Source organism: Salvia splendens, chromosome 8, assembly GCF_004379255.2.
Source record: "Salvia splendens isolate huo1 chromosome 8, SspV2, whole genome shotgun sequence".
In the NCBI taxonomy this organism is placed as follows: domain Eukaryota; kingdom Viridiplantae; phylum Streptophyta; class Magnoliopsida; order Lamiales; family Lamiaceae; genus Salvia; species Salvia splendens.
In genome coordinates, this window is record NC_056039.1 from 23,154,952 (window position 1) to 23,168,661 (window position 13,710).

General features: G+C 40.0%; 1 protein-coding gene across 1 annotated transcript; it reads right to left on the minus strand.

Moving 5' to 3' along the window:
• Window positions 1-6,023: 6,023 nt before the first annotated feature.
• Window positions 6,024-7,295, minus strand: LOC121745925. Its single transcript, XM_042139870.1, has 2 exons — window positions 6,797-7,295; window positions 6,024-6,544 (listed from the first exon to the last, which is right to left on the minus strand). Exons 1-2 carry the CDS (start codon window positions 7,293-7,295, stop codon window positions 6,024-6,026), a joined length of 1,020 nt encoding a protein of 339 aa, XP_041995804.1.
• Window positions 7,296-13,710: the final 6,415 nt, after the last annotated feature.

Consider the following 13,710-nt stretch of genomic DNA (forward strand, 5'->3'; position numbering starts at 1 on the left):
GTGGCTTGGTCTGCTTTGCACAATATGTGGTGTGCTTCTTGCAAACAGAAACATTTTTTGGTATTAGTGTATGATGACATTAACTCAAAACATGTAATTGATGTATATTACAGAAAAAAGAAACGTCACTCCCTAATAATGGAAAATAGGAAAAAAATAATGTAGAAAAAGTTAACTGTATTTAAATAATAATGTACAACAAACTCCATATAATGGATATATATAACCGAATAATGAACGTAATGTGCTTATTAATTAACTGTACTAGAATATTAATGTACAGACCATTAAGTGATTGTGAATAAAAATGTGCAACTTCATGAATAATAATGTACATTAACAGTTTCGTAATGCAATGTGTAATGTACATAATGTGTCTAATAATGAACTGTACTCGAATCATTGTGTGCAGTAAGTTTAGTGCTAGTAACCAATAATTTACAACTTCAGTAATGATAATGTACGTTAACAGATTAATAATGCAATAATATTATGTATAAAATGTTGACAGTGGTAATACTAATAAGACTAAGACAACGATGTAAATCATAAGACTAATCAAAAAACAAAACCAAAAATGTTGTGAGGTGCAAAATACATCAGCTTTTCCTCTTGCCCTTCCGCAGCTCATTCTCCATTGCCATCTATTTAAGCATTGGACAATTTCTAGAGTAGTGATGGCCCATCTCATTGCACAACTTACACCATCTAAGAGGCCTAGTAGCCTCCTTTACAACCTTTTCTCTCTTGGAAATCAGACGGCTCGCTGAGGTGCTAGCGTGGCCCTTGGTATTGACAACATCTGGAGGATGGACCTCAACTACTTCAGGCCTTATCATAAAACTCTTCAATCATTCGCCTCTTTTCAGAGGCGGACATTGTAGGAGTTCTAACTTGAAGAGAATTACCAAGTATAACCACCACCACCGTATAAAATCCAAACAAAAACGGCTCAGCAAACATTTACATTACAAATCATAAATCGTCCATTATTGAAAATAAAAAAACCATTACAGAGTAATATATGTGCATTATGTGTATAAGTAAAAACTACCCCCTAGCCGAGATGATATCTAAACCCTAGGTGAATGACTGAAACTCGTGGACTTTGGCGACGGTTTTGTTACTTAATACATACTACACCCTAGCCCCAAGGATTGCTAAACCCTTGGGGAATACATGAAACGTGCGCCGAACAATCAAACACGACCAATCTTAAACTAAACTGCTCAGCAAACATTTAAATTGCAGATCATAAATCGTCCATTACTGAAAATTAAAAAAAACCATTACAGAGTAATATATGTACATTATGTGTATCAGTAAAAACTACTACCTAGCCAATATTATGTCTAAACCCTAGATGAATGACTGAAGCTCGTGTACTTAGACTACGGTTTTAAGAATTAGTACATAGTACGCCGTAGCCCCAAGGATTTCTAAACCCTTTGGGAAAACAAGAAACGTGCGCCGAACAAGCAAACACTTCCCAAACCATTTTTAAATTTCCATAAACTTCTAAATCGACCCCCTTCTGTTGATGTTTCAATTTCGAATTTCCGATGCAAAATCATCATCACGTCGATTCCTTCACCGAGAACTGCTGATGCGATGTAATCGATTACATTAGCCTATTGGAGAAGACCTCGGCGGCGATGTGCCAGAGACCACGGTGTAGACGGGGCGGCCGTTGGAGACGTCGGTGCCGTTGCAGAAGATGCAGAGGAAGGGGATTCGAAGCTTATGCTGGGCGACCTAACCTGATTTTGGTATCAAGCTTTTACAAAATTACCATAATACCCCCGCCTTGTTATTATGGAGTAAATTTGTGATTGAGGGAACTAATTTCTCCTTAAATTAGAAAATTACATGTATTAATACTAGCCCTTGATTTTCTTGATCTTGTGGCTATGATTTGTTCTCTAGTTATAGGTTTAAGGGGCTCTTGCCCTAGATCACTACTATATATATGGGGCTTTGATATATGCAAAACTAGATTTAAATACAGAAACGCAGAATAATATCATACGTAGGGCACTTTTAGGTCATAATTAGTTAAGTTTTAGGTCATGCTAACAAAGCATGACCTAAAATGATCTTAGCATGACATTAAACCCAAATATTATAATATGACCTAAAATTACTTAATTATGATCTTCCGTGTTTTTGATTAATTATTGACCATTAGATCATCTAATCCTACGACCAAGATTTGGGCTGCATTTCTGGATTTAAAAACATTTTTATTTTGATCATCTCACTCTTTCTGTGTCGTCTCATCTGCCTAAATTAGCTCTAGAAGCCTTACTTGTTCCTTGTTGGAAATCTGCTATGTTGAGTGAATTTAATGCACTTCTTAACAATAAAACATGGATATTAACAACACTTCCTCCAGGCAAGAATCTTATAGGGTGCACTTGGGTTTTCAAGATTAAACTTCACTTGTCTGGTGTCATTGCTAGATATAAAGCTAGATTGGTTGCTCAAGGCTTCTCTCAACAGCCTGGGTTTGATTTTAATGAGCCTTTCAGCCCAGTTGTGAAGCCTACTACAATCAGAATCATCCTCAGTCTTGCTGTGTCTCTTGGCTGGGTAGTAACTCACCTTGATGTGAATAGTGCCTTTCTTAATGGTGAGCTTAAGGAGGACATCTACATGAAGCAACCAGTTGGTTTTGAACAAGGGGGTCCTCACTTGGTGTGCAAACTCAACAAAGCAATCTATGGACTAAAACAAGCTTCTAGAGCATGGTTCTTCACAGTTCATTCTGTTCTGATCAAGCTTGGCTTCTCTCAATCCAAATCTGATGCTTCCATATTCATTAGACAGAGATGTGGAGAGATTATCTACTTGCTTATCTATGCAGATGACATGCTCATCACAGGGACTTCTCAAGACTCCTTTCAGAAGGTGATATCTCAGCACAACTCTTGCTTTTCATTAAAAGATCTTGGGGAGGTGAGCTTGTTCTTGGGAGTTGAAGTTGTCAAGACTACTGATGGAGGTCTACATATTTGTCAATCCAACTACATCAAAGATCTTTTAAAGAAAGCTAACATGACAGGAGCTAAAGGCTGTCCAACTCCAATGATTTCCAACTCAGAATTAAGCAAAAACTCTGGAGAACCGGTTTCTGATGCAAAACTCTACAGAAGCATTGTAGAAGCTCTGCAATATGCTTCTATTACCAGACCAGACATCAATTTTTTTGTCAACAAGGTAAGTCAGTACATGGCTGAACCATTAGACACACATTGGAGGGTTGTGAAGAGGATCTTAAGATATCTTTCAGGGACTTTAGATTATGGAATTCAAATTAGAAAGTCTACTGGTGAAGTTTGTGAAGTTTGTGCATTCTCTGACTCAGATTGGGCAGCAGATCTAGATGATAGGAGATCCACCACATGAGTGTGTGCTTATCATGGAAGGAACCTTGTCTCATGGTGTGAAAAAGCAAACTGTGGTTGCTAGATCCAGCACAGAAGCTGAGTATAGGAGCCTAGCTCAAGCAGTTGCTGAAGTGAGTTGGTTGTCTTCTATTTTTTTTGATGAATCAATGAATGGAATAAAACGACAAAGTAAAGTACAAGCAGGACACGGGCATACCTGAGGGATACATGCCTAAAAGCCGAAGCTATGTAGGCCGGGGGGAGGAAGTAACCTCTAGGGCAAAGGAACCCTTAGGGTCAGTAAAGTAATCCAAAAAACATACAAAGATCATACATGAGTAAGGTCAAACATAGAAGCTTCCCATCAGTAGATGTCTTCACGGTGGGGTCCTCACGAAATGCTCCAATAATTCCTTCCGTCGGTGTGTGCTTGTACTCGTTTCTACCATCCACGTTACCCCAATGGAGGTAGGGGTAGGGCCTCGTTAAAACCTCCTAGAGATAAAACCCAGTGGGAAAAAATCCCTAAGAGGAAAAAGAGTACCCCCGTGGCCGAGAGCAACGCTAGACTCCCAAGTGCTCGGACACTTGATCATGCTGATAAAGGGAGTATAAGACTGCAAATGTTACCTTCTTCACTTCAAACACCGGGTGCTTGGGTTCAAAAGCTGATCCGTCGAATATGAAGGTTTCCTGCCTCGCCAAATTAGGCTGACCATTGCAATGAGGGCTAGTCTTCTAGCCTTGCGCATAACTGTCGCGCCGCTTCTTTCCTTGAGCATCCACTTGATGGCGCTCGGGATAGTAGTGATGTTTCTCCTCAGTCCAAGCCATGATTTGATTTCCTTCCAAACTGCCAAATTCTTATGGCATTTGAAGAAAAGGTGGTCCACGGACTCCGTATGCGCCATGCACAGGGGGTAGCATTGGTCGATGTTCTTGTAGCCCAGTCTGTCCCTTGTTGGAAGTCGTCCTCTGAGAGCTTGCCAAGTAGTGAAGGAGTACTTTGGCGGGACAAAGTCCTTCCACACGAAACGGTGCCATAGTCTCCTTTCACCTTTCGGCCTGAACCACTCCTACGCCTCGACCGCTCCCTTGCTCTCGTACCATTGTCCCAGCATCTTCTCCACTTCTCCTCTCGGCTGGTCGGTCAGTAACTCGTCTTGGATTTCGAGCAGCCTCTTGAAGAGTGGTGAGTCCCGCGATCTTGCCGTCCATTCCCAAAGCGTCTGATTCTTGAGAAACTCACTATGGATCCATTTGATCCACAGTGAATCCATCTTCACGTGAATGTTCCACAAGTTCTGTGCAAGTAGAGCCTTGTTCCACGCCCCAAGTTCCCGAAAGCCGAGTCCCCCTTCATCTTTCGGTAGGCAGAGATCCTTCCAAGACATGGGGGGTATTTCGTACCCCAAAGGAACTCACGGCTGATAGAGATGATCCGGTCCCTCACGTTCGCTGGCAGGGGGAAGACTTGTAGCCAGTAGCACTCGACTTCCTGCAAAACAGAGCGCACAAGTTCAGATTTACCGGCATATGAAATGTTCTTACCTGTCCATTTTTTGGTGAGGGAAGCGATCTTGTCGATCAACGGCGAGTAGTGCATGATGTTGAGCTTGCTCGACGCGAGGGGTACTCCCAAGTACTTCACCAGCAGGGAACCCAACAGGAAGCCAAAAATGCTCTTGATCTCTTCCAAGTCCCGTGTTGGCAGCTTGCCACCTGAAAAAAAGGTTAGACTTGTCCTTGTTGATCTCCAAGCCTGAGCATCCCGAGAATTCCTCCATAGCATCCGCAAAGATCTCCATGGACATATCGTCGCCCCTACTAAAAGCATAAGGTCATCTGCGAAGGCCAAGTGAGTAATCTTTTCTCTCGCACATTTTGCATGGAAATTAAAGTTAGAGTTCGTCGTTCGGGCTGCAAGCAAACGAGAAAAATATTCCATGCAAAAGATAAACAGAGTAGGAGACATAGGATCTCCCTATCGAAGTCTCATTTTGTCGGGGAAGAATCTATGCGGGCTCCCGTTGATCGCGATCGAGAACCTACGCGTCGTGACACACTGCATCACCCAATAGACGAACTTCGGGTGGAAGTTCAGCCCATGAAGGATGGCTCTGAGAAAGTCCCAGTCTACAGTGTCATACGCCTTACGGAGATCGATCTTGACCGTACACTTAGGAGCATTCTTCTTATCCGCATACCCTCGCATGAGCTCTTGAGCGAGGTGGATGTTGTCCATGATGTGTCTCCCTGGTATGAACGCCGATTGTGCCTTATCCACGAGCTTGTTCAGTAACGGCGCCATCCTCCTCGAAAGGATCTTTGTGGTGATCTTGTAGAAGACGTTGCAGCAGGAGATAGGCCAGTAGTCGCCCACTGTTGGGTTGATTGAAGTCTTTGGAATCAGAGAGATCACCTTAGTGTTGAAGTTCTTCAACAATTGGTCCGTCTCAAAGAATTCCTTGACTGCATCGACCACATCTTTGCCGGCTCTCTCCCATTGCTTCTTGAAGAAGGCCGAGGAGTAGCCATCGGGGCCCGGTGCCTTGTCGTTCCCGATGTCAAACAAGGCTTCTTTAATCTCCTCGACCGTGATGGGTCGCACCATGTCCCTACTGTCTTCCTCACTCACAAGGGGGCCTTGCCTAATGATGTCCACCTTGATGGGATCCGGCTCCTTCTTGGTTCCAAGAGTGTCGAGTAAAATTCCATGAACTCACTAATGATCTCCTCTTGCTCCCCCGTGATGGTACTGTCTCTCCTATAGAGGAATGCAATATAATTGCGTGAGTTGTTCCTATTAACAAGAGAATGGAAGAACGAAGTACTGCGATCACTAAGGAGTAAATGCTTGAATTTAGCTTTTTGCTTATAATACTCCCATTCAGAATTCTCAATGTAGGCAGTCTTCTTCTTCTGATTGGTGATCTGGACCCGAAGGGCAAGGTCTGTTGTGTCCCTATCCGTCTGTTTCTGCAACGTCTCAAGCTTTACCCCGGCCTCCTTGGCCCTCTTTGAGAGCTCACTAAACTCCTTGACGTTGAACTCCTTGAGATGCTTCTTGAACTCTTTCCCTCGTTCGACGAGCACAAATTGAGCCTTCCCTCGGATGTTGGAGGCCCAATTAACCTCCACTAGCTTATTGAAGCCTACATGCTTGAGCCAAAAGTTAAAGAATTTAAAAGGCTTTGGGTACGAGACAATGTTACCAAAGAGGGTAGTGACGGCCGGTGAGTGGTCCGTGTACGGTCATGATGGCAAAAATTCCGTACTAGCTAAGTATCATTTGGTGAACCAAGCGTCGTTGGTCATGGCCCTATCGATCTTGCTCGAAATAGCATGGTTCGTCCAAGTGTACTTGCATCCCGTAGACATGATATATTCCAACCCGAGCAATGCACACGTGTCCACCATGTTCTTTATCTCATATTCGGTTGGGACAGAGCCCCCTACTCTCTCATCCTCGGCAAGCACGTTATTGAAGTCACCGCTAACGAATGTCGGCTCGTCCTGCATCACATGCTCAACTAACGAGTCCCATAGAGGGCGTCTATCCGGTATAGTGTGCAATCCATAAACCAAAACAAAATGAAACGAATTATTGGAAGTCAAGCACCTGCTTTTGGCGTAGATGGCTTGTTCTTCCACTCTGATCGGCTCGAGTTCCACTTTGATTGGATTCCAGATTAGAAGCATTCGGCTATTTCCGATCAACTCGAAGTTGTCCACGGCTTTCCATTCCCTGAAGTTATTTTCAAGGAAGAAAGTGTAGTTCTCCTTCTTGAACTTAGTTTCCAAAAGACCCATGACGTCGATCTTATGCGTTCTCACAAAATCGACGATTGCAGCTTGGGTGGGGAGTTGCTGCGGTCCCCTTATGTTCCATGTGGCAACGATCATTGGGACACCCCGGGATCAGCTTCTAATCCATTCTCCCAATGGAGGGGGTGACATCTCTCTTCCTTGATCGGGATCGAGACTTGGATTTACGTGTGCTGGCGGGTTCTCCGACCTTCTCGGACCGGCTCTGTCGGGTGTTGGGCCGGCTTCATCGGGTGCCGGTATCGGTGGGATGGTCTCGTCCGTCGGTCGTTGCCTTCGCTATGTAATCGGTCTCGGCCTCTGACACCAATGCATCCTCGGTAACTTCATCCATCGGTGGCTGGGCATCCGAGACACCTTTAGGGTGTTTCTTTTGTTTCTTCTTATTCCCAGCCCCCACTTTGCCGGTAGTAGTGTTCTGATCAAGTTGCTCCGTCGGGGCCTCCACTTCCATGACCTCGTTAACTGCTATATTACCAATGCCATTGTCTTCCTTAGGGTCAGGATTCCTAAACCCTTGTCTTCTATGCTTGGTGAATTGAAGATTAAGAAGAAAGGGAGTCCAGTGATTTGGGTGGACAACTTGAGTGCAATTGCATTAGCTTCTAACCCTATTTTACATGCAAGAACTAAGCACATTGAGATAGATATCCACTTTGTTCGAGATAAGGTTCTGAGCAAGGAGATTGAGTTGAGGCATGTTCCAACCGGGGATCAAATAGCAGATATATTCACTAAACCATTGAGTCATCAACCCTTCGTGAAGCTAAGGGAAAGATTATGAGTGGTGTCCTTAGCCTCCCTCGGATTGAGGGGGTGTGTTGGAAGTGATCGTCAAGCTGATCAAGCTGCAATGCATCTCAAGTCACTGGACCGTCCAGTTGATCAAACTGTTGATCAACTTGGCATAATGCATCTTAAGTCACTGGACCGTCAAGTTGATCAAGCTGTTGATCAAGCCGTTGCATGCCAAGTTGATCAAGCTACTGCATGTAATGCTGAGATTACTAACCATGGTGATCAGTGTATGGCAACAAAGCAAGATGCACGAGATAAACAAGCGATCAACTCCACACGAGCCAAGGTGATAGATAAGACAAAAGAGAGGAGAAAGGCTGGTACATTAAAAGAACCAATCAGAGAGCTCGCACGAGCTACAACTGTGATTGAGCCAAGCATGCCAGCTAAGGTGGAGAACCACCGTTGTACTTGGAGAGACGTGTTGGTCAATGGAATGAAGAAGAGAGAGAGTTTGCAGAGTTTGTTTTGATTAAGAAAGTAAAGCATGTTTAACTTAGCATAAAAGTAGATTAGTACAATGTTCTAGATCATTCAAATGGAGAATATATGTATTGTATCATGTTACATTTGAAGTTATATAAAAAAAATGTGGAATTGAAAGCTTTCTCCAAATACATCTCTAGCATGTCTTCTTTCTTCTTCATAGCTTCCGCAGCTTCTTTTCAAGACCAACTGACTCTCTGATTCTCTCTCGGTTTTGGTGGTGAAACAATTGTGTGATAGTGAAACTGATTGGTAGTAGATGTATATGTGTCTATATATATATATATATATATATATATATAGGGTTGTATTCAAATCCTTTTCCTAATTTTCCTCCTTTTTCCTTCTTAATCTCTACTGTCAATTTCATCCATCCGATGGATGAAAAATTTTGTTGATCCCATTTAATTATAATCAATTAAAACTACAAAAAGGGCAGAATTGGTAATTAATTATTTGGCAGTTATGGAAATTCCATGATTCTCTCCTTGGAAGATATTCACGTTTCTTTTCTCATCTCACGTCGAAGAAGGAAGGGATTTTACTCAGGCTTATAGGTCTTTTTGTTTCAAAAATTTGCAGCAAGGTGTCAATTCGCACAATTCTTAATTTTGAAGTTAATCAATTCTCGGTATTTCAAGCTTGTTTACTTGGCGTTGAAGCAACCGTTTTTGTTCTTAATAATGGAAGAAGGTAATCCCAAATTAGCATTATTTTGTTTATGTTTCGGATGTTTCACTACCAGTTGTAGCATTCTGATTATTTGATAGTTAATCAGCAAGAATTTCGTGTATTGTGTTATCATGGTATATCATGATCGCTTGCTGTGAATTTTTAAGACTATATACCGCGTAATATATGAACAGCAATGTTCTGGATAAATTAATTAATCAGCGACGAATTTGAAACCTTCCTTCAGGGTTTCGCTCTCGGCATATCTACGGTATTAGGGTACAACGATGCTTGTAATGCACAAATTGGTCACGTATAATGAATATTTCTGCCTATATAATGCATAACTCGTGAGCGGCAATGTATAAGGTCTATATTTTTGTTCTACGTTTTGATGTTTGGCGTACGTTTCTTGTTTTTTCTAAGGGTTTAATAATCCTAGGGGCTAGGGTATAGTACGTAAACAGTAATAACAACGTTTAAGAGTAGTGTGCGTTTGACCTATAAATAAACCACGTAATTGTCCAATGTACATAGTATATACTGAATAAAGGTCGTACGAGTAATGCACCAAATGAATATGTGTAATGGACTATATTGTCTGTATAATGCATAATACCTTATTTGCAATGTGTATGTTGTCCGAATTAAGATAGGACCGCTGTTATGTCTCGTTTCTCCAGGGATTAATTATCGGTTATTAGTTTTGATTTTTGGCACACGTTTCTTGTTTTCCCGTAGGGTTTAATAATCCTAGGGGCTAGGGTATAGTACGTAAACAGTAATAACACCGTTTAACAATAGCTTGTGTTTGACCTATAAATAAACCACGTGATTGTCCAATGTACATACTATACTGAATAAAATTCGTACGAATAATGCACCAAATGAATATGTGTAATGGACTATATAGTCTGTATAATGCTTAATACCTTATTTGCAATGTGTATGTTTTACCAATTAAGATAGGACCGTTGTTATGTCTCGTTTCGCTAGGGCTTAAATATCGCTGATTAGTTTTGATTTTTGGCCCACGTTTCTTGTTTTCCATAAGGGTTTAATAATCCTAGGGGTTAGGGTATAGTACTTAAACAGTAAGAACAACGTTTAATAGTAGTGTGTGTTTGACCTATAAATAAACCACGTGATTGTCCGATTTAAAGTTTTTACAGATTAAATTTATGAATATAGTGCATTAATTGTCAGCATACTACATTGCAAAGTTGTACTTTTATGCTAACCCCTTATTTTCCAATTCTGTACAATGGTTGTTGTACCTGAATGTTTTCCTGAGCTGAAGCCTGTTGTAGGTCAGAAATTCCAATCCTTGGAATTCGCTTTTGCGTTTTACGATGTATATGCCCATGCAATTGGCTTTGAAACGCGCAAACAAGCTATGAGGAAGGTTGACGATGTCACGACCTGGTATCAAGTTGTATGCAATAGGGAAGGAAGGAAGAAGGGTGATGAAGATGACCATAAAGGCTATAAAGGATGCGACAAGGCCTCTTAGACGATGTAAGGGTTGCGATGAGTTGGGTCATCACGATTCCAGGAACTGTCCAGTGCTTAAAGAGATGACGACGGATAAAGATGCGCGTAAGGGGAAAAATCCAGCATAACTCAGGTTTTATAAACAAACAATACTGTTCTTTTTTTGATACAATTTTTCTTATTAGTAGATAGGTTGTAATATAATTCCAAGGTTTACTTGCTTATTGTAAACAAGTTTTTGAATTATTAGTAGGTTTCATATCAGTCACTTACTCTTTTAATAAGCATTATTTTAACTCAATCTATCTTTCCCTAGAGGTCGTTCATATAAACAAATGATCTATTGCACATAATTCAATTATAAAAAGATATTATGCACATCATTTTTTGGCGTATTATATGTATGGCTTAATATACTAAGTGTATATTATATAAGTGCATTATATGATGCGGAATCTGCATTATGTTACATGCTTTATACATTATATGGTTTACACTAAGCATTATGAGAGTTAAGCATAAACCTATATAGACAATTAAAATAATGCACACAAATTTTATACATGATATGTGCTGACATTGGTTGCTATATAATTTAACATCTCAAACACAAGTTAACGACAGAAACTATAAACTTTCATCAGTGTGGCTTACCACAAAACCAATTCACCCAAATTAGCACAAAAAGTTTTATAAAATTCCAGCGGTGTTCGTCTATAGTACAGCCGATCAGTCTTTCGTCCCTTTAGCTGTTTCTTTTCAGCATCACCTGCGGCCGCACTAGGGGCGTCCTCTGCCAACCTATCCCTGAACCTCTTAGCCAAAGCAACTGGTATAACATCATCTACTGCATCATCTATTTCTGATCGTAGCCGCTTCTCTGAAATGGAACAAACAAAGAAAACTATCATAACATTTTCAATAAATTAGTCTATATAATACTTATAGATGTTCACATGATAATGCATTAAATATTACTGATAATGCATTGTCTCAACATGATAATGCATTAAATATTACTAATAATGCATTGTCTCAACATGATAATGCATTAAATATCACTGATAATGCATTGTCTCAACATGATAATGCATTAAATATTACTGATAATGCATTGTCTCAACATGATAATGCATTAAATATCACTGATAATGCATTGTCTCAACATGATAATGCACATGGGTTATACATAAAATGTAGTAAACTGTATAAATGACACCATTCATATAATGCAGTCAATACTACAAAAAAATGCAATATTTCAGTTTCAAAATGCATTTCCCACACAACATAATAAAAGAAGCTCATCCAAACTGAGGATCTATGGCAATACATCCAAATCCCTGAATAATGCATAATTTAGTTAACTTAATGCATAAATAATGTTCTATACTGCATATTCTACACTATTAAATGCACAAACGAACTGATAGTGCAGCGTCTCAACATGAAAACGCACATGTGTTACACACATAATGATTTAAACTATATACATTATACAACTCATATAATGCATTCAATAGTAGAAAAAAATCCAGTTTTACTATTTGCCAATGCATTGGCCACACAACATAATACAAAAAAAACATCCAGACTGAGCAAATATGACAACACATCCAACACCCTTAATAATGCATAATGTAGTTACCATAATGCATAAAGTATGTTTCATAATGCATAGTTTACACTAAAATATGCACATACAAACTATTTCACGAGTTTAATCAACACAACACAAAACACACGACACTATGCACATTGCATAATTTACTGCACATAAAGAATACCAATCATATAATGCACAATATACTCCAAAAAATGTACAATTACACAAATTGATGAACCTATTCCATCCGGACTGAGCACATATACACCAACAGATTAAAGAACATTGTAAAGTTATTCCTTTTTAAACTGGATAATGCGCAATCAACAGAGTTGCAAATACCCTTTCACACAAGCAACAAATAAGATATTGAATTGCGTCGGAAATTTCACCTGCATCCTCTGATGCTTGAGAGAGTGGTCGACCTCTCTTAGGCATTTTGTTTATGGTAGAAAATAAAAAAACATGAGAAACCGGAATTCTTGTCTATTTAACACAACCCAACTGATTCAGAGAAACCAATTCACAAGGAACAAGTTGTTAACAAGGTTTATGCGCATCAGCATATCCAAAGTTTCAATTTTACCTAGTCGAAAGGTCTCGGTGGTTTGGAGTAAATATTTGCGCCGGTCGAAGGGTGTTGCCGAAATCTTCGAAGCTCCTGCTAATTCTTCAGACGACGGCGCATGGAAGAAATTGCTAGGGTTTTTGGTAGTGGAGTGAGTGGAGTGAATTGTTTCTGCTGTGTAAGTAAAGAATGAGAAAGGTTGAAGAGACGGATTGTTTCAAATCCCCCAAATTTCGCACTCACCATAATATGGCGGTTCATTTTCCGCCGAAAGACAATATTACCCCTGTAATGCATACTTACACACTCTATAATGCAACGCGGAACTAGATATGTGGAATCAATATGGGCCGTTGATCTATAGGATCTAACGCTTAATATTAAGAAGGAAAAAGAATCTTATATATGAAAAGGAAGATAATGCTCCCCTATATATATATATATATATATATATATATATATATATATATATATATATGATTTTCGGCAGAGGTGAGAAATCTGCAATTTCTTGGCTTTTTGTATCTGGGATGTACTCATAGAAATTAATAGGGTTGTTGCATGAGTTGTTATTTATGTTATAGATATTGTTATTGCTATTTACACGTCAGAATGCACATGTTGTAATCACATGATTATTGCAGTTTGACTTGGACAAATTTGCAAGGAATCTTCTTCTTCACCTTATTGCAGTGATTATGGTTTGGGAAAGGGAAAAATCCACGTTCAAGTATTTGCTATGTGGAATTCTTCTCTTGCATTCCATGTGTGATCTTGCCTCTTGGGTGCCCAAAATTGAACAGGTTATCGGAAGTCAAACTGTATTATCAATCATCATATCAAACAGATGTCATAGGTATATTTTTTTT